The following is a 22,056-nucleotide window of genomic DNA, read 5'->3' as shown; positions in this document are numbered from 1 at the left end:
ACGAATGTATAGTGCATCTTCTTAGCCTGCAGCGCCACCATGCGTTCTCATTGAGCCTTGCATTTTCTCGTTCCTCAGGAGGCAAGATTGTCCAAAATGTTGGGATAGGTTATGTTATATAAAACACTGAGTGGTGAGTATAGACAAAGTTCCATAATGTTTCTTGGGAAAGAACATAAAGAGAAAACTACCACTTATATTACTGACTAATGATGCTGAGGGTTTGCTTAAATAATTAGCATTTGACTTGTGAAGACCATGTACTTAAAATATTTTAACTTACATGGGAACAGTTTCATATGTACATATTTTTCATTGTACTTACAAAAGAATTAAAAAGTAAGCAATACATAAATTACAATCAATGGCATTCTAAGAGTGTACTGCTATTAAAGATACTCCAATAGTGCATACATATTAAAAATGATTGTCTCTTTCCAACATCTGAAACAGAATTCTGAGTTTTCTGAATTTTAAAATTATTTCTAAGCAGGTAGAAGGTTCTCAGTGTTGGACATGCCACACTTCTGGATTCTTGAAATAAAAGTTAACAACAGTTTCTTTTATTCTTTAAAAAAATTAGGATGTTATTCAGAGAGCATACAATACTGTAGTCAAAGTACAGGATGCAGGAGTTGAAAATACATTCATGGAGTTCTGTATCCATCATCATAGTCGATTTTGAAATATATCACCTCAGAAATTGCATTCTTTAGCTATGTTCCTACTATTTCTTCATTTCTTCTACTCTCCACCATAAGTATTGGTTAGTATATTTTGTCTCCATAGAGTTTCATTTGTCAGACCTTTAAATGGATGGAATGACACATGGACTTTTGTGACTGGTTGCTTTCACAATACTTTCAAAGTTCATCAAGGTGTAGCATGTGTAGCTACTTCTCTACTGTTTTTGGCTGAATGTACCTTGTACTCATTAAGACATTTGGGAAGTTCCCACTTTGGGGGCTATTCCAACTAATGCTATTATGAACATTTATAAACATGGTTTTGTGTCTTACTTCTTGTAGGAATAGAATTACTGGTTATGCAATGGTTTTATGCTTGATAGAGCAATGGCCAGAATGTTTTCCAAAGTAGCTGCAAGATTTTATATTCTCATCAAAAGTATATTCAGATTCTAGTATTTCAACCCAAGACTTGCAGTGTCACTAAATTATTAATTGGCTCCATCATACTGGATTGCTATGATTTTGATTTGTATTTCACTGATGAATCTTTACATGTGTTTATTAACCATGGACACACAGTCCTTTGAAAAAAAGTTATTCACATATTTGTTCACTTTTATTTGATTGACATCTTTTTCTAATTGAATTGCAAGAGATCTATACATTCTAGATGTAAAAGTTTTCTTGTATTTAGATTCTTGTTGTTCAAGTTTCCCAATTCTATAATTTGAATTTAACTTCAGTGAAGATTCATGATGCAGAGGGCAGGTAATCAGAGGTACGATGTATGTTTATCATGTATGATGCTTTGAGTTTGTTCTCTAGCACATTTTCTCCTCTTCACAAAGTATTTATGATATTCTAGTGAATTGAATGTCTTTGTTAATGGGTTTAAGATTTTTGTTTGTTTGTTTTTTGGTCGGTCATGGGAGTTGAACTCTGCCCCTGCGCTCTTCAGCTCAAGGCGAGCGCTCTACCACTTGAACCTCAGCACCACTTCCAGGTTTAAGATGTTTTTAAACTATCTTAAATTCAACATTAAGTCAACAAGGCTTAAATTTCTACTATAAATACACACACGCACACGCACACACACACACAAAATCTTCCTTTGGTCACAGGTGGTGTTTATAGAGTGAATACTTTCCCCCAAGCAGTCAATCTGTGGTAGATGCATCACTCATGGGATTCTTATGGAATGGAATATTGTCCACTCAAAGATGTCCCCAAATCTATATGTTAAACTATGTTTCAAAAGAATCTTTATATTCTTGACCATTAAAGAATTTGTGAAAGGAAAACCTTCTTGTGTTATCTAGGTGGAACAGGACCCTTCCAGGTTACTCTCAGGAGATGTAACTATTAAAAAATAACCAGAGAAATTGATGGGAAGGGTTAGGTCAGGGGGATGGGGGAGAATAATGAAAAGGGGGAATATCAATCAAGGTGAAATGTACTTGTAAACTGAATTGGAACTTTTTTGTATAACTACTTAAAGATAATAAAAACATAATTTACAAATGACCAGAGAAGCCATGTTGCTGGCTTTAAAGTTGGATAAAGGGGCCACAAGGCAGGTAAGATTGACAGCATCTAGAAGATGGAAAACAGAAAAACAAAAACATGAGTTCTCTAGAGCTACCAAAATATAACACATCCCTTTTGCTGATACTTTATTTTAACTCAGTCTCTTACCAAACTGAACTATATAACTAAAGAACATATGTATTTATTGTTTAAGCTACTAAGCTTGTGACGCTTTGGTTAGCAATAGAAAAGAGAAAACCAAGAAATAACAAAAGCATGAATTTGCAGTTGGCAAAAAGTCACTGACTTTTAAAGAATATTGTTATGTATAGCAACTGCTAAGAAATATCTCATTCTTCTCTGATTAGTCATTTTTTCAGAATAAACTCATTGTCTCCCTTACATTTTCCAGTATAATTTTTAAGAGAGTTGCCAAAGACATATGCTTATTCTTATAGAAAATAAATGGATCCCAACAGTTTTTTCCTATTGAATTCCTAGATACCTAACTTACTTAACTAAAATTCCTCTGCAACATTCTCTGTACCTTTCTAAATTTTTTTCAGTTACAACTAGCACTAGAATAGCAATAGCTCCCAAACACATATACTGAAATAACTATACTACATTAATGTTAACAAGAATGTGAAAATTTACATACATACACATAATGTCTACAGAAAAAGCCTAGCAGATGCAAGAACTGAAACCATAGGAAGGCTCTACTGCCTATTCAGGGCACCCATTTATGCAATAACGCATGTGTCATGCTAAAACCATACAGGAGAATAATTATGCTGATTTTCATGAAGATTAATTGGAGTGTATAAACCATCTTCCTAGACCATTGCTACTGTAGCACATTGAGATTATCTTTTAAAGTTGTATGGTCACTTGTATAAAAATATATAGAAACGATTGACTAAAGGTTACGTTTTGACAGGGAGATTTTATTCATGGTTTATGAGTAGGACTAATAGATGAATTTAGTTCTTTAGGAAAACAATGCTACCAATGAATGCCTGCCAATGAAGTATATTGTTTAAGAAGTGAGGCATTGGGGCTGGGAAGGTGGCTCAGTGGTACAGTGCTTGCCTTGCATGCCTGAGGCCCTGGGTTCGATTCCTCAGCACCACATAAGCAAAAAGAAAGAAAAGTCAGAAGTGGCGCTGTGGCTCAAGTGGTAGAGCGCTAGCCTTGAGCTGAAGAGCTGAGGGACAGCGCCCAGGCCCAGAATTCAGGCCCCACGACCAGACCCCCCCCAAAAAAAAGTGAGGCATTATTAAAGTAGACTTCAATTGTTTTTCAAATTTTTCCTTTTATTTTTTGGAAGCGTAAGCAAGATATTTAACCTTCATAAGTTTTCTTATATGTAAAGGAAATAATATGCTAACCTCCATAGGTTAGGAAATAAGAGTATCAAAAGCTCAAACTGTACACTTAAGCTCTGTACAGTTTAATACAGATAGATAGACAAGTGGATAGATTTAATTCTAAAATTTACCTTTAAATTGCTCAGCTACTTGGCAGAGGAAGACCCAGAGTATTGAGGTTTAGGTTGAGCTCATGATGAAGGTAATAGATTCCATTTCAATAAATAATCTGGTATGATGATGTGTGCCTCTGGTTCTAGATAAGTGAAAAGTATAGACAGAATCCTGATCTGAGACTAGCCTGGGCAAAAATGGAAGATGCTTCCTGAAAAATAACTGAAGAAAATAAGGACACAGGTGTGACTCAAGTGGTAGAGTATGCCTAAGAAGCTCAAGGTCCTAAATTCCAAGCCCAGTGCCAACAAAAAAACCAAATCAAAACAAAAATTGGATTCCACTGAAGGTAGTATAAAAACTAATGTGAGTGGTGGCTTACATGAGAAAAAATGTTCCATTAATTTTTATCAGGTACTAATAACTCAAACTTGTAATCCTACCTATTCATGAGGCTGAGATCTGAGGATTGAGATTTGAGGTTTGAAGCCAGCCCTGGCAGGAAAGTCATGAGGCTCTTATCTCCAATGAATCAGCAAAAAAGAACCCAGAAGTGGAGTTGTGGCTCAAGCAGTAGAGCAATAGCCCTGAGCAAAAAAGGTCAAGCCCCAGGACCAGCACAAAAACAAGTTCATTTCTTGAGGAAAAAAAAGTTCAGAAGTAGGCAATCTAGTGATGACAATGTGACTCCAGGGTCACCAGGGAGGTTGTTTTTTTATTCTATGCTGCTTGTCTTGGTTCCTTGTTTCTACCATTAAAAGTCCAACTATACAAAGGAGGGAGTAACAATGTTCAACAAGAAATGTACTCATTATCTTACTCATGTAACTGTAACCCTCCTGTACAGCATCTTTACAATAAAATAAACATTTTAAAGTCCAACTATAGATGACTTTTATGTGCCTTCTTTCAACTCAGGTGTTATTCCTAGATGCATCAATCACATAATTTTTATAGAATGGAACAGAGATGCTAACGGAGGCAAGGAAGGAATTCCTTAACAGATGAAGCATCTCCCTTTACACAATCTTCTTGGAGAGTGAAGGGATAGCTCAGTGATAGCATGCTTGCCTAACATGCATGAAGCCCACTGTTGATTCTGAGCAGAGTGTGTGACATATTTACATGTGCACACATGGGATTCTGGAAGATACTTGCAACATTGGTACATACTTTTCACAGACTATATTGTCATATATGTAGTTCTGCCAAAAAGACTGAAAACTTATCCTTTTGACTATGCACAGTACTTAAAATTTAGGATCTGATACTATAAGAAGAAAAAGGAACATTAGCTACTGCAGTTTCTCCATGTTTCTCAAACTGGGGGAAAAGACAGTTTCACTACAATGCTCCTTCATCTTACTATGTAAATATGGTGCAAGTTCCTGCCTTCTTAACATGGATGAAGCTCAATGAAGCAGTTTGCAATTATTATATCCACTACTACTGATATGTGAATGAAAAAATAAGTGCAATTATAGGTCAGTTTAGAAGAAAACAGCATACAACAAGATTCTGTAACAAGAGCCAGACATTCTACTTATACCAGGTCTCTGCCATGCTAATTACACTTCAGTGTATGTGTGTGTCACTGCTCTTTATTTACCCAAAGGACTGACAATTAATATGAGAATACATAAGGAAATAAAATTGATATATAAAATGAGTTGCCATCTTTATTCCCTGTGCACAAACCAGAGCTGTTCCAGAACTAGGATTTACATTATACTTGCTTTCATCAGGTTTTGAAAGAAGAAATTTAGAAATGTTCACCTTATATCACCCAGAAAAGATGACATAAGCAAAAGATGACATTTAAGCATGCAGACATACTTAAAGTACTTTGAAACTTCATAATAGGCAGAATAGGAAAACAACTTTAAACTTAACACAAAAATGAAATATTGACTGAGAAAAACAACTATTTTAATTGAATGTCAAAAGCTAGGTCATTTCTACAGTTGCCATTTTCTCTCATTTATGGGCCAAGGAAATGCCTATGCAAATTAGGTAAAATTGGTTTCAGAATCTTGAACTCATTCCCATTACTGGATATTGAACCCCAAACTATTGCGGAAGCTAGGCATACCCTCCAGTTCATTCCCAGGGACCTGCGGGGATAGGTTTGGAAACACTGGCTTCAGGAATTTGAACTCATTGGTTCCAGTCCCTCCCTGCAGACACACCTCATACTGGTAGCTGTGGGCCAGGGTCCCCGTGCCACTCACGTCCAGCAGGTGTCCAGGCAAGGGGCCATCGGGCAGCGCGCAGCCGGCCAGCGAGCGCGCCCTGCTCCTCCTGCACAGCCTGACGGCCACGAAGAGCAGCAGAGACAAGAGGAAGAGAGAAGACACGGCCGCCAGCGCGATGACCAAGTAGGCAGTGAGGCGGTCGGGCTGCGCGCGCTCGGGCGCCGCCGCGTCGGGCAGCGGCAGGTAGGGCTGCGAGAAGCCATCCACCAGCAGCACGTGCAGCGTGACGCTGGCCGAGCGCGGCGGCTCGCCATTGTCCTTGACCAGCAGCAGCAGCCTGTGCTTGGGCGCGTCGCGCTCGCTCAGCAGCCTGGCGGTGCGCACCTCGCCATTGTGCGGCCACACGCTGAACAGCCCGGGCTCCGTGGCCTTGAGCAGCTGGAACGACAGCCAGGCGTTCTGGCCCGAGTCGCGGTCCACCGCCACCACCTTGCTCACCAGGTAGCCCGGCTCGGCCGCCCTGGGCAGCAGCTCGGTGCAGGGCGCAGACGCGTTCTGCAGCGGGTACAGCACGAAGGGCGAGTTGTCGTTGGCGTCCAGCACCTGCACGCGCACCAGCGCCTGGCTGCTGAGCGGGGGCGAGCCGCGGTCGGCGGCGCGCACGCGCACCTCGAACGCCTGCAGGGCCTCATAGTCCAGCGCCCTCAGGGCGAACAGCTGCCCGCTGTCCGCGTTGATGGACACCAGCGCCGCCGCCGCGTCGGGGCCGGGCTGCGGGCCGGGCAGCAGCGAGTAGGTCAGCTGGGCGTTGCTGCCCGAGTCTCTGTCTGTGGCGCTGATGGTGCCAATGTGCAGGGCGGGGCTGTTGTTCTCGCGGACCCACAGGGTGTAGGAGGACTGCGTGAATTCGGGGGCGTTGTCGTTCACGTCGGACACCTGCAGGGTGAAGGTGTGCTGGGTTTGCAGCCTGGGGGTTCCCATATCTGAAGCAGTGATTGTTATGTTGTATTCAGCTGTGCCCTCTCTGTCCAGTGGTTTCTCTGTTACCAAAGTGTACATGTTTTCCACGGAAGACTTCAGGAAGAAGGGTAGGTGTTCTGGAATGGAGCAGCTTACTTTCCCGTTTTGTCCCGAATCTAGATCCGAAACACTGAAAAGTGCAACCATAGTCTCAGGGGAGTTCTCGGGGATGGAGCTGGTCATTGCAGACATGGTAACTTCTGGGGCATGGTCATTTACATCCAGGACTTGGATCTGTACAGTGCATTTTCCAGAAAAGCTTCCAGCATCCCTCGCCTCCACATTGACTTCATAGGACTGAATTGTCTCAAAATCAAGTTGTTCTTTCAATCGAATTTCTCCTAACAAGGGATGGATCTCAAATGTTCTGCTAATGTCATCTGAAGCTTGAAAAAGTGAATAAGAGATCTCTCCATTGACTCCTAAGTCTATGTCTGTAGCAGTGATAGTGATGATCAGGAAGCCTGTGGGACTATCCTCAGATACCTGAGCTCTGTAGACAGACTGCTCAAATGTAGGAGCATTATCATTGATATCCAGGACTTCAATGTGGACCTGAGCCGTACCAGACCGAGGTGGAGAGCCACCATCCTGTGCTGTGAGCGTGACCCTGACCTGGGCTTCCTCCTCTCGATCCAGTGCTTTGTCTAGCACCAGCTCAGGATATATCTTGCCATCGCTGCGTTTGCGAGTGAGGACATGGAAATAAGAGTTGGGACTGATTATGTAGTTGTTAATATTATTTTTACCCACATCCATGTCCTGAGCATTCTTTAGTGGAAATGTAGTGCCAGTAGGACTGCTTTCTGATACTTTTAGCACAATTTCTTTGTCCAGGAACACGGGAGAGTGGTCATTTATATCTAGTACTTGCAGCTCTGCTTGATAAATATTTAAGGGACTCTCTAACAGAACCTGAAAATGTAGCACACAGGGTTCTGTGTGCCCACACAGTTCCTCTCGGTCCAGTTTTTCATTGAGCCATAAATCCCCAGTTTCCTCATTGAGCTGCAGAAGTGGTTTATTCCCCTTGGAAATAACCCTAACCCCTCGTTTTGAGAGTTCCAGCTGCTCAAGTCCCAGGTCCTTTGCTAAATTGGTTACAAAGGAGATACCCTCCTTTTCCTCCACCACAGAATAATGCCTAGACTCCACCGCACCTGCCACAGATAACACCAATAGGAAAAAGAAAAAAAGGACTTGCCTTTGTCTGCATCGGAGCTTACTGCTGACCTCCATTGTTCTTGGTTGGTGCAGCGTCCCGAGAGGATGTTTCAGCTGAATTGTAAAGTCCCAGGTGTTTATCCCACTAAATCACAGAAATATTCTAGTCCTTTTCTGAGTCCTGTTTAGAGGGACCAGACCTCCTTCCTGCTGCATCCAAGCTTTCCGCGGACTTCTCGCCTCTGCTGGTAATGTTTGCCAGCAAATGGAGCCACCGCAAAGATCCGTTGTGTACCTTCTTATCCTGCAGCGCCACCATGTGTCCTCATAGGATCTTACATAGCGTGGGATGAAAATAAATGCAATATACTTAACACTGCTAAGTACCATTGGGCTATGAAAGGTTACAATACCCGTTGCTGGACTTCATTGGGCAAAGAAATGCCTGAAGGCCACACAAGACAAATGACATTAGTAGAGACTTTCAGAAATGCTAGTTGAATTTTGTGCAAAAGGTATATATTTAATTAACTGGCTGGCAGGAAAGTATTTATGCGGCAATTTTGTGTGTGTATGTGTGTGAGTGTGTGTAATTAGAAGATGTAAAAATATATATTCTTTCAGTGTCACAAACCATGAAATAGTAGGTTTGCAATGACTTGTTTATTTAACCTCTCTCTGCCTTAGTTTTCTCATTGTTGGGTGAAAATTCAGCTTCTGAAAATGTTGGATAGGTAATATATATATATATATATATATATATACATATATATATATATATATATATATAGCAAACTATTGATGGAGAATAATGGACATATTTTGTCAGGCTCTTGTGGGTTGCTTGCCTAACAGATGAGAAAAGTGTTGCAAAGAGGGATTAAACTTAGAAATAAACTTTATATGCAAATTTGATGTGACTAGTCAAATCTGCATGAATCCATTGCTGCAACTACAAAAACATACCACAATTTACATATTAAATGGATTCGTAAGTAGATCAGTCTCATTTTTAAAAGTATCATGTAGATGACTTCTTCAGGATACTGTAGAGTTTGTGTAAATAGAGACATTATCTGTATCAACAATGATGATTGTGTGTTTTTGGAGGATTTCCATAAAATAAACTTCTAAGAACCTTTCAGTTAAAGAATCTCAAATTCAATAAAAATCATATAAAACTATAGACTTTCATGTATTCATCACGTTTCAACAATAGTTTGCCATCCTTCTTTACCTATCCCACATTTTATAACTAGCAAATTAAATTTGTGCCTATAAATACTGTAACAAATATAAATCATCTTTAAATCCAAATTATCACACCATTTTCATGAAACAAATGAAGTTAATATTATTTCATATCACCTATATTCAGATTCTTTGAATCAATATTCACCACATTACATTTGTTTGGTAGATCACTTAAATTCTTCCAGTGTTAACCTTGTCCATTTCCAGTTTCCATACCATTTACTTGTTGGAGACACCAGGTAATTTTTCCCTGAGACTATAAAAACAGTTTAAGATGACCATGGTGATGTGTGTGTGTGTTTAGACTATACACCAGTAGAGAGATATACTTTTGGAGTTACTGTCATTAATTGTAGTATTTTTAGAACATATTCGAGACACACCACAGCTCTCAATAATTTTGAGTGAAGTGGTTCCGATGATTAAAACAAAGCTTCTCCTCAACCCCACAGAATTCCTAATTTTTGCTGATCATTTGTATTTCTCTTTAATATTACATATCATTATTACTTTTCTTAAAATTTCCTGATTCTACACTGTAATATGTTGAATTAAATTTTTAGTTAAAATAAGAAAATGTAGAAATAATGTAACTATGTAACTAATGTGACTTACAAATTACTGTGTGAAGAAATTAATAAACAAATGAATTAATCAAAATTAAGTAATAAGCTAGATGCCACTGGCTCATGTTTATAATTCTAGCTACTTGGGAGTTCATGATCTCAGTATCACAGTTCTAGGCCAGCCCAAGTAGGAAAGTCCCCAATGAAAAAACTGAAAATGAAGCCATGGCTCCAGTGGTAAAGTGCTAGCCCTGAGCAAAAAACGCTCAGGGACATGCCCAGGCCCTGAGTTCAAGGCCCAGGACTGCACAAAAATATGTAATATTCAGATTCAAGAACATTTGTTTTCTCAGTTAAATCAAAGTCATATCTTCATAAGGTGAAAACAAAGGTTAATCTTTCAACCTTTTTTAAAACTTGAGATTTGTTTAGACCAGACCTTTAGTATTAGTGGTTAGATAATTGAGACAATTTGTTGGTTTATAAGAAAATAAAAATATAGACCAATAAAAGCAAACTTTTTAAATACACAGAGACAGAAGAGCAATATAAACATAGCAGAAAGATTTCTTCTCCTTTATTAAGCAGACACTTGCTACAAGATATCTAATGACAAAAACTAGAATAGAATTGGTGCTAGGCCACAGATCCAGAGTCTTCTAGAAGTAGGAGAGAAGTCCAGCATTAAAACCAAAACAAACAAAAACAAGCAAATGTCTCATCATTTGCTACTTGGTGAGCTTAATTAAGTTTCATTTCTGAACTACTTCTTTTCATAAGGCATTTTCCCTCCTAAGATTTGAGTGTTCAAACGGTGATACACAGTAAGCATTAAAAGATCTTCAAAGAATGTCTACAATATATGCTTTCTAAATTTAGAGTAAGTACAACTTCACATCATCCTAATAAACCCAGAACATGAAAATGGCAAAAAGATTATGGACACTGGGAAGCAATTTAACATCTAAGACAATATTTCATTTAATAAATTGTAAGTTAAGCACAATCATTGGAGAAAACCATACATACAAATTGCATGCATTGTGAAAGGTTCATGGACAAAAGCTAATTTCTTCCTATGTCAAGAAATTTATACTTTTACTTTAAAAGTTTTGAATATGATACCAGATTACTTTGCTACTGGAACCTAGAATAATTTTTTTGTTTTGTTTTTGGGTTTTTTTTTTGTGGGGGGGGTCCGGTCGTGGGGCCTGAAAGCTGTCCCTCAGCTCTTCAGCTCAAGGCTAGTGCTCTACCACTTGAGCCATAATGACACTTCGGGATTAGTTTTTCTTTTTGCTTATGTGGTGCTGGGAAATCGAACCCAGGGCCTCAGGCATGCAAGGCAAACGGTCTACCACTGAGCCACCTTCCCAGGCCCCTAGAATATTTTTGAACAAGGAATATACCCACATAAAGAAGGACTTATTTTCCTTCTTTATGAGAGACCCAGTCGGGCACAGGTGGCTTGTAATCTGAGATTAGAGGATCGCGGTTGAAAGCCAGCCTACCCAGGAAAGTTGATGAGAAGCTTATCTCCTGTTAACCACCCGAAAATCTGAAGTGGCACTGTGGCTCAAGTGGTAGAGCTTCGTCTTGGACTGAAGAGCTCAGGGACAGAGTCCAAGACCCACGACCGAAAGGAAAGAAGGAAAGAAAGAGAGAGAAAGAAAAATTCTGAGGTGTGGGACTTTCTTTCATATCCTTTGGGATGCCTTGGGGTAAGAAGGTAGAGATAACTCATTTTAGGAAATTGAACTCATTGGGGGTTCCTGGGCCATCACCAAAATGTAGAGTACGTGCAAACTGGGAAAGCTAAATATTTATTTCAAATAGATATAAAATACGCTTGGAATATGAAATCATTCCCATTACTGAATATTGAACCCCAAACTATTCCGGAAGCTAGGCATACCCTCTAGTTCATTCCCAGGGACCTGGGGGGATAGGTTTGGAAACACTGGCTTCAGGAATTTGAACTCATTGGTGCCAGCTCCTTCCTGCAGACACACCTCATACTGGTAGCTGTGGGCCAGGGTCCCCGTGCCACTCACGTCCAGCAGGTGTCCAGGCAAGGGGCCATCGGGCAGCGCGCAGCCGGCCAGCGAGCGCGCCCTGCTCCTCCTGCACAGCCTGACGGCCACGAAGAGCAGCAGAGACAAGAGGAAGAGAGAAGACACGGCCGCCAGCGCGATGACCAAGTAGGCAGTGAGGCGGTCGGGCTGCGCGCGCTCGGGCGCCGCCGCGTCGGGCAGCGGCAGGTAGGGCTGCGAGAAGCCATCCACCAGCAGCACGTGCAGCGTGACGCTGGCCGAGCGCGGCGGCTCGCCATTGTCCTTGACCAGCAGCAGCAGCCTGTGCTTGGGCGCGTCGCGCTCGCTCAGCAGCCTGGCGGTGCGCACCTCGCCATTGTGCGGCCACACGCTGAACAGCCCGGGCTCCGTGGCCTTGAGCAGCTGGAACGACAGCCAGGCGTTCTGGCCCGAGTCGCGGTCCACCGCCACCACCTTGCTCACCAGGTAGCCCGGCTCGGCCGCCCTGGGCAGCAGCTCTGTGCAGGGCGCAGACGCGTTCTGCAGCGGGTACAGCACGAAGGGCGAGTTGTCGTTGGCGTCCAGCACCTGCACGCGCACCAGCGCCTGGCTGCTGAGCGGGGGCGAGCCGCGGTCGGCGGCGCGCACGCGCACCTCGAACGCCTGCAGGGCCTCATAGTCCAGCGCCCTCAGGGCGAACAGCTGCCCGCTGTCCGCGTTGATGGACACCAGCCCCGCCGCCGCGTCGGGGCCGGGCAGCAGCGAGTAGGTCAGCTGGGCGTTGCTGCCCGAGTCTCTGTCTGTGGCGCTGATGGTGCCAAGGTGCAGGGCGGGGCTGTTGTTCTCGCGGACCCACAGGGTGTAGGAGGACTGCGTGAATTCGGGGGCGTTGTCGTTCACGTCGGACACCTGCAGGGTGAAGGTGTGCTGGGTTTGCAGCCTGGGAGTCCCCAAGTCGGAGACGGTGATGGTGATATTGTATTCAGTATTACACTCTCGATCCAAAGGTCTCTCTGTTACTAGAGTGTAGAAATTGTCTATGGAGGGCTGTAGAGCAAAAGGGAGATCTTCCTGGGTAAAGCACACCATTTTCCCATTATTTCCTGAATCTTTATCTCTAACTCGGAAAACAGCAACTACAGTCTCTGGTGAGTTTTCTGCAATTGAGCTGCTATGTGATGTTATAAGAAGTTCTGGTGGATTATCATTCACATCGGTTACATCAACAACCACAGTACATTTTCCAGCCAGTCCTCCACCATCTTTTGCCTGAATTGTTAACGTGTAAACTTGAATTACTTCATAGTTCAACTCAGCTTTAAGATAAAGATTACCAGATGTTGAGTTGATTTGAAACGTTTTGAGAATTTTCTCAGTGGCATAAAAGAATGCGTAGTGGATTTCTCCATAACTTCCAGTATCGAAATCCCTCGCTGACACTGTGACAAGCAATGAACCAATGGGAGTGTCCTCTGGTATCTGTGCTTTGTAGATGGACTGCTCAAATTCAGGGACATTGTCGTTGATGTCTAGCACAAGGACATGTACCAGGGCCGTCCCAAATCTTGCTGGAGAGCCACCATCCCAGGCTGTGAGGGTTAAGGTGATCTCAGGTATTTTCTCACGGTCCAGCATTTGATCCAGTACCAGTTCAGGAACGATATTCCCCTCTCCTCCATCATGCACATTAATGTGGAAATAGGCATTAAGGCTGATGGTGTAGTTCCTCAGGCTGTTGATGCCAACATCTGAGTCCTGTGCACTTTCTAAGAGAAATGTCGCCCCTGGAGCGGCACTTTCTAATATTTTCAAGGAAAACTCTCTGTCCAGAAATACTGGAGAATGATCATTGATGTCTCTGACTTGTAGTTCAGCACGGTAAATCTGAAAGGGCTTTTCCAATAGCAGTTGGAAAGGCAGTACACAGGGCTCTGTGGAGCCGCACAGTTCTTCCCGATCCAGTTGCTCATTCAGAAGCAAATCACCAGTAAGAGGATTGAGCAGTAAGAACTGTATATTCTGGTCTGAAACAATTCTAGGTCCCCGGGCTGACAATTCCCCAGTCCCTAAACCCAAGTCGTTTGCCACATTGGCCAGAAAAGTGCCCCTCTCAGTTTCCTCTGCCACAGAATACCCCAACGGTTCCGCGCCAGCCCAAGACATTGCCAGAAAAACACAAAGAAATAGGACTTGCCTTGTCTGCACAGCGCCATCCACTCTGGCCTCCATTTGTCTGCCCAGGCTTTCACAAACACTTCAACTCGTCCACAAGCACTTCTCAGAAATGGCAGCAAATAAATCCTTAGAGATGAGCTGGATAATAGCTATTCTTGTCAGAAGAGAGTTTCCACTTTTCCCTAACGCCCAAACCGCGATTTCCCATCCTCTTTCTTTCTTGTCAGACTTCCTTTCTAAATGAGAATGCGTAATGTTGGTTGTGCAGGTGTATTTTTTCCCCTCTTTTTAGCCAACAGCGCCACCTTGCGTTTCATTATATTTCTAATCTCAAGAATAAGAAGATGATGGAATAAAAGTATTCATCAGGAGTGTTTTATTTGCTTTTGTTGCTCCATTCCATCTTTTTACTCAAATGGAAATGTTAGTAAGTACTTGATGATTGTTGTTACTCCTGTTATAATCTGAATTCGAAAATGTTTCCTTAAATCTAGGAGCATTAGATTAACTGGCTCTACCAAACTCTGAAAAATATAGGAAGAAAAGCTTCTGCTACATCAAAAATTGATAGAAATAATTGATATGAAAGAAAGTGAAGTCAAGCCAGGCGCCGGTCCGCCTATAATCCTAGCTACTCAACTCCGTTTTCTGCTCTTTTTGTGTGTGACTGGTGATGAGTCTTATGGATTTTCCTGCCTGGCTTGGCTTCAAACCATAATCCTGAGATCTGTTTCCTGAGTAGTTAGGATTACAGGTGTAATCTGAGGATCATGGTTCAAAGCCAGCGGGGGCAGGCAAGACCATGAAACTCTTATCTCCAATAAACGACTCAGAAAACTGGAAATGGCACTGTCGCTCAAGTAGTAGAACTCTAGCCTTGAGCTGAAGAGGTCAGGGACAGCTCCCAGGCCCAGAGTTCAAATCCCATGACTGACAAAAAGAGAGAGAGAGAGAGAGAGAGAGAGAGAGAGAGGAAAGAAAGAGAAAGAAAGAGAAGACAACAAGTATGGACTGATGGCCTTTTATTGATTTTAAACCATTTAACAATAATGATATTTATATGCCAGAATGACTATTTTTTCTGTTTCTTCTGAATTAAGCAATCATTCAATTTTCAAAGCCTTTTACTCATAATATTTTCTAGAATCTTTTATGGCTCACAGCCTTTGTGCTTCATCTTCCTTAACTATTATATGCAAATTATTGTCACATATATTTCTATGATCATGGTCTCCACAATCCAATGAGGACTCTAATATTAATACTAGCAAGTAGATATGTGGAAGAGCTACTACTATTAAATAAGGGAGTTTTATTATTTTATATTTTAAAGTTCTTTGAGAGTTTTCAAAATTATTCATTTACTCTTTAGTTTTTAAATTAAGTGCTTGGTATAAAGGAAACAATGATGATGTTTTGTTTCAATGTGAGGTAGATTTGATGTGTCAGGATGGTTTTAGTTTTCTATCCAGTATTGATTTGCATGTTTCACTTCTGCAGTTAATATATTTAACTATCATTCTGGCCTCATAGAATGGGTTCAGCTTTCCATCTAATTTTATGTAACTGGATTTTTAATATCATTTGTTTCTACATGCTTGGTTACAACTTACATTTTAAGCTGCTTGAGTGATAGTCTGTAGATAGTCTATAGATCTATGATACATAGTCACAGATAATTTTCCATTTTGTGTTTGGTTATAAATCTGTTCAGTTTCTTTTGTGTGTGTGCCTGTACTTGGGCTTGAATTCAGAGCCTAGGCATTTTCCCTGAGCCTTTGTGCTCAAGGCTGGTGTTCTACCACTTAAGCAACAGCTCCATTTCCAGTATTTTATGGCTAATTGAAGATAAAAGTCTCATGAACTTTCCTGTCAGGGTTGGCTTCAAACTGCAATCCTTAGATTGCCTCCTGAGTAGCTAAGATTACAGGTATAAGTCACTGGCTTCTAGCTGTTCAGTTTTTTACATTTTTTAAAATTGTTTCTGTAAAGGTGATTTGCAGAGGGTTTACAGTTACATAAGACAGTGTTCAGATTTTTAAAAAGCAACTTGTATTTTATTTTAAAACGTTCTTTTTTCTAGTTTTCAATTTTTGCATTGTGTTTTTATTGCATCCTTCACCTTTCCTTATATCCCTCTTCTTATTTGAAAGATATTTAAAAGTGAATCTTTTCAAAATAGCATGAATTTGGTTTTCAACCAAGTAGCATTAAGAGGTATATTATAAGTCACAATGGTTTTCTACATTATCCCTTCTCACTTTTCTTATTTCCTTTCCATACTATTTTATAAAACTCTGTTACTTACCTCTTTTGCTATTATTTTCTATGCTAATGTATCTTTTTATTGTGCTAGTCCTGGGGCTTGAACTCAGGGCCTGGGCACTATCTTTGAGCTTATTTTTGCTCAAGGATAGTGCTCTACCACTTGAGTCTCAACTCCATTTTCTACTCTTTTTGTGTGTGACAGGTGATGAGTCTCATGGATTTTCCTGCCTGGCTTGGCTTCAAACCATAATCCTGAGATCTGTTTCCTGAGTAGCTAGGATTACAGGTGTAAGCCACTGGCAACCATTTTTCTTATGTATCTTGATGAATTAATTTTTTATTTCATTGCCTATATGTTAAACTTATAGCCTTTTTGTGCCTTCTTTCATTTGCAATGTATCAGGAGCCTTGCTGTGTAGTAGTTAAATTTCTTATTTTCTGAAGTTAATAATCATCTGGTTTTTGTTATCTTGTTTCTTCTTATCTATGTCACCTATTCTTCCTTCAATTCCAGTTTTCTGTTAGTATAATCTTCCACATGGTGGGTATTTTCCTGTTTCTGAGCCATCAATTTTCTAAATTAGTTGTTATCCTGGACTTCCTTTTGGAGTTCTCTTTGTCTTTCATTCTGGTTAGCTTTCCTATCTAGAGATATTTCATATCTTCCTCTTTTCCATTTATTCTATTGCTTTAATTGGTCTTATCCTCCAACAGATTCATCTAATTGAAAAGATGATATAGTGTCAAGGAGCTCATTGATAACATCCCTCAAAATGCCAGTCTCTGAAGTCACAGACCTTCAAAGTGGACTACTAGTGGTTCACTATGTTTAAGATCTAGTTGCTATACTGGGAATATTCTTTAATATCATCTAGAGATTCATTTCATTTCTGTCCTGTTTTGTATCTTCTTTAGTATCTCATTTTGAAAGAGTCTTGTAATTTCCAGAAAAAAAGAATTACATTTTGTTGTAATCTTAAATCTATTAAAACACCTTCATTTTATCCTCAAATTTTGTTCTGTCAATGAGCTATCTAAACCAATGTATGCCAAAAATGCTACATCTAATCTTATTTGTTATCCTCCATGTAACCTATATTTTTATTTATTATTCTCGTGTTAGTCACTATTATAAACATTTTAAATACAGTCATGTGTTTTGATTAGGAATTATATGTCAGCCATTGTATTGGAGATTTAAGTCATTTTCTACAGGAAATAATTTACTCTAGCTCTTAGAAATTTCCTACAATCCACTGGTATTATCTTTCTTTTATTCTCTCTCCTTTTCTGGAAGTCCTTTAATTCAGATATTGGATTTCTCTTATGATTCTCTTTTTTCTCATCTTTTTCTCTTCTGTCTGCCATTTTAAGATACTTTTACAATATTTCTTGACTTTATTTCTAAGCCCTTGAGATTTTTATTTTATTCATATTTTGAATAGATCTTTCTGTAGCTTACTTCTTAAATGCAATAAGTCTTTTTCTGACAAAATTAATAATAGTTTCCTCCAGTATTATATTATTTTTTCTGAGAACTCTCCAAGTTAGTATTTTCTTACTTTGTTCAGAATTTTGTATTTCCTTCTGGAATTTTCTTTTTCTTTTTTCTTTTTCTTTTTTTGTCAGTCTGGGGCTTGAACTCTGGGCCTGAACGCTGTCCCTGTGCTCTTCAACTCAAGGTTAGCATGCTACCACTTGAGCCACAGCACCACTTCCAGTTTTCTGAGTGATTTATTGGAGATAAGAGTTTCACGGTCTTCCCTGCTCAGGCTGGCTTTGAACTGCAATCCTCAGATCTCAGCCTCATGAGCCACTGGCGCTTGGCTTGGAATTTTCTTTAACTATGTGTTTGTAATTCAACTTGGGAGAGTAAAGAGCTGAGTGACAGCTCTGAGCAGGTTGGCAGTGCTTGTTCACATCCTCATGCAAAGGTGAACTGCAGTGCTGTGGCTGGGAAAACCTAGTGTCAATGTGATCAGAATTTTCTCATCATCTACCCAGAAGGAAAATACATAGATTGAGAAAAATTGAATGAGGAAAGAAGAGGTTCATGGGGCTGGGAAGGTGGTTCAGTGGTAGAGCGCTTGCCTTGCACGCATGAGGCCCTGGGTTCGATTCCTCAGCACCACATAAGCAAAAAGAAAAAGCCAGAAGTGGCGCTGTGGCTCAAGTAGTAGAGCGCTAGCCTTGAGCTGAAGAGCTGAGGGACAGGGCCCAGGCCCAGAGGTCAGGCCCCATGACCGGACCCCCTCCCCAAAAAAGAAGAGGTTCATGCTAGCATAGATTAGATCATACTTTCATTTCAACCCTCCCCAGTTTCAATGGCTAATGCAATGAAGATTGATTTCTTTTTGTTGTTGGTGGTGTTGGTCATGGGACTTGAACTCTGGGCCTGAGCGCTGTCCCTCAGCTCTTCAGCTCAAAGGCAGCGCTCTACCACTTGAGCTACAGTGCCACTTCCAAAATTGATTTCTTTCTCACATTACACAGCCTATACGCTTGAGTACAACACAGCCCATACGCTTGAGTACAAGGAATCTTGTAAGGCTGTGTAATGTGAGAAAGAGGTATACCAGGAACACAGAATTTGAGTTTGAGTGAGAAAAAGTGGATTGTTAAGTTATACATCAGGACCCCAGAATTTGAGTTAATTTGAGTGAGAAAAAGTGTTTTAAGTTATACACATGTCAATTTACATATTTCAACTTTTACATAATTTACATTGAATATGATGACTCTATTTTCCCTGCCTTTTCTTATCTAATAGTCTACCCTTTCCCTCATTGCTCTCTTATCTTAAGCACTTTTAACACAATCCTTATATGGTGGTTTCCATCATTTCTATGGTCCCTGGGGCAACAGATTTGATGCCTTTAACATTTATTCATTATGGACAGGTTTGATTGTTGGCTTTTTCCATTGAAGCACTGATAATAGATTTGGGAAGGGGTCTACTATATCATAAATGTGCTTTCTGGGACTTCTAACATTTTTCTTAGATCTTTTCTACATTATTCTTTCCATTCTTGTATGTTTACATTAAAAAAATCTCTTTATGTTTTTATTCATACATTTATAGAAGGAGCCATGTTAAAGGTTTATGCCCAACCCACTAGTTATGTATAGAACCCAAATATCTTTGAGTCTTTCAAAGAAATAGATTTTTTGATTGAATGGTAAAATTGTCTGTAGTTTTAATTATATTCAATTTATGCATTGTTTTTATTAGTTTTAAGGTTTTTTGTCCAGAAGTTATTTATGTTAGACTTGTAGATATGGTATAATTTATAAGCTACACAATTTTCTCTTTCTTTAAAAATCAAATCATCATTATTACTGCTATTTTAAATTTTATCATATATTAATTGAAGACAGTAATGAGGTTCACTATATTTTCATATGTATAAGTAATTACTTTGATCACATTCACCTTTCATTATTTTTTCTCCTTTTCCCATTCTTCCTGGTACTCTCCTCTTCCCAAATAATTCCAAGACTACTTTATGCCTTTTAAAGTAAGAAAATACTAGATCCTGTACATGAAAGAAAACATGATGTTTGTCATTTTGAATCTGATTTATTTTACTTAACATAATTTCTGGTTACATCTATTTTTTTCAGCAAACTACATGATTTTGTTCTTCTCTATGACTAACACTGCATGGTGTATGATATATATAATATTTTCTTTATCTTTTCATTAATATGCACATAGGCTTATAAATATCACATTGTAGAAAAGATTATATATCATATTTCATATAATTATTTTAGTATGTATATTATGTTATACATTATATCATATATTATGTATATTAAATAATTATTTTACATTATATAGTTCACATAAAGAATTATATTTTATATAATTTTAGTTACATGTATTTTAGCCTGAAATTATAGGGAAAAAAACATGACAATAATGACTTTAAAGCCAAGTTTTATCTCTCTCATATAAAAGAAGGCTGAAACATATTCTGACACTAGGGCTCTACTCTTCAACTTTGATTTGACATCTTCAGGTCATAACTTTAACCTTAGTTAAGAAAGCTGTGTAATATTCATCCATTACATCTCTTAGCATATCAGCAAACAAAATAAAAAAGAGATGACTATTCCTTCCTTTAAAAAGTAGTTCCAAGAAATACTCCATGGCTGTAGCTTTGTTATAAGACAGCATCCAGCTGTGAGAGAAGTTGGAAAATATCAACATAGGGAGCTAAGAAAAGAAAGTTTATTAGTAACAAATAAACAGATGACATCTGTTTTAGTAAAATTATGGGACTGCATCATACTCAGACTTGACCTGTTACATACAACCTATGTCTATAGAACTTAAGTTACCCAATTCTGATGAGCTAATAAAACGCATGACTATATCTCTCTGTATTGGTTGTATGTATTCTAAAGAATTCTTATTCCACTGAAGGTTTAGCCTCAAGAGCCCCAGAGTAATGAACTTAATGGCTGGGGCAAGATCCTTTAAAGCAATGATGCTTCCTTAATGTGCCACTGGCACATTATCTATCATCATCATCATCAGCAGCATCATTATTTTGTCCATTGTGGGCCTTGAACTCTGGGCCTAGGCACTGTCCCTCAGCTCTGTAGCTTAACTAGAGCTCTACCACTTGAGCCACAGCTCCACTTCCAGTTTTCTGGTGGTTTTATTGGAGATCAGAGTCTCGCAGACTTTTCTGCCCAGACTGGCTTTGAACCATGATCCTCGGATCTCAGCCTCCTGAATAGCTAGGATTACAGCTGTGAGCCACTGGTGCCCGGCTTCATCTATTATTATTCTTATGAAATTAAAAAAATTAGGATCTAGAAAGTTTAAGATGCCATTTTTCAGACTCCTTTGAATATTATTTGGGATTATTATGTTTAGGCATGAAATTCTTCACGTGTGCCTTAGAAGAAAGGCAAAAGTCATCTTCTCACAGTTGCTGATATTGACCAACTAGGTAAGAAATATGTGAAAGCCTGCAGCTGAGACAGCATTCCTTTGTCAAGTCACCAGCTTCATCAGGAACTGGAATGGTGGCACACAGATATTCTGCTCCAATGTATAGCTAAATTTAGGAGGTGAGAGTGAAAATTGTGAGAGCAACAGTTTTGTTAGAAGCAGCAGGAGCGTCTTGTTTCCTATACTTTAATTCTGGTACCATAACGTGACATTCAGGGCTGACTCTCTTACTTATAATTCTCCACTTTTTTTAATGGTTATATCAACATCCAAGGCCCTGTACAAAATAAATACACAGAATAGCTAAGCGTGATGTAACATGCCTATATTAATAGTCCTCAATAAGGTGAGGCCTTTTGAAACTAATGATTTTTAAAGCTTATGAAGCTTTGAAAGTTGTGATTTTAGAAGCTTAGAATTTAGTCAGAATGATATATAAATAAGTTTGTTAGAGCTGCTAGAACTCAGGAAAAGACAGAAGACAGAAAATACAATGAAGTTAAATTAAGCTCACGTGGCAGAGGTTGGAAAATCTTGAGTTTGAGATGTCTGTTACATAATGAGAATTTATCTCAGAAAATTTAAAATCAAGTGTTAAATAAACAAATTACTAGTCTGTGAGTGCCAGTACTGAACCCAGGTCCTTGGACTCTCACAGGACTTTTTCACTCTACCACTTGAGCCACACCTTTACTTTCAGCTTTTTTGC

The 22,056-nt window shown here is 39.7% G+C and overlaps 2 protein-coding genes across 2 annotated transcripts; both read right to left on the bottom strand.

The window, feature by feature from the left end:
* Positions 1-5,441: 5,441 nt before the first annotated feature.
* Positions 5,442-8,157, bottom strand: LOC122118213 (protocadherin beta-13-like). The gene has a single exon (XM_042692151.1). The coding sequence runs from the start codon at positions 8,155-8,157 to the stop codon at positions 5,752-5,754; it is 2,406 nt and encodes an 801-aa protein (XP_042548085.1). The 3' UTR covers positions 5,442-5,751.
* Positions 8,158-11,538: 3,381 nt separating this feature from the next.
* Positions 11,539-14,164, bottom strand: LOC122118214 (protocadherin beta-7-like). The gene has a single exon (XM_042692153.1). The coding sequence runs from the start codon at positions 14,162-14,164 to the stop codon at positions 11,774-11,776; it is 2,391 nt and encodes a 796-aa protein (XP_042548087.1). The 3' UTR covers positions 11,539-11,773.
* Between the last annotated feature and the right edge of the window lie 7,892 nt (positions 14,165-22,056).

Source organism: Dipodomys spectabilis, unplaced genomic scaffold (assembly GCF_019054845.1).
Source record: "Dipodomys spectabilis isolate Male_0828 unplaced genomic scaffold, ASM1905484v1 ptg000147l, whole genome shotgun sequence".
Taxonomy (NCBI): Eukaryota; Metazoa; Chordata; class Mammalia; order Rodentia; family Heteromyidae; genus Dipodomys; species Dipodomys spectabilis.
This window is presented reverse-complemented; position numbering and strand designations above follow the sequence as displayed.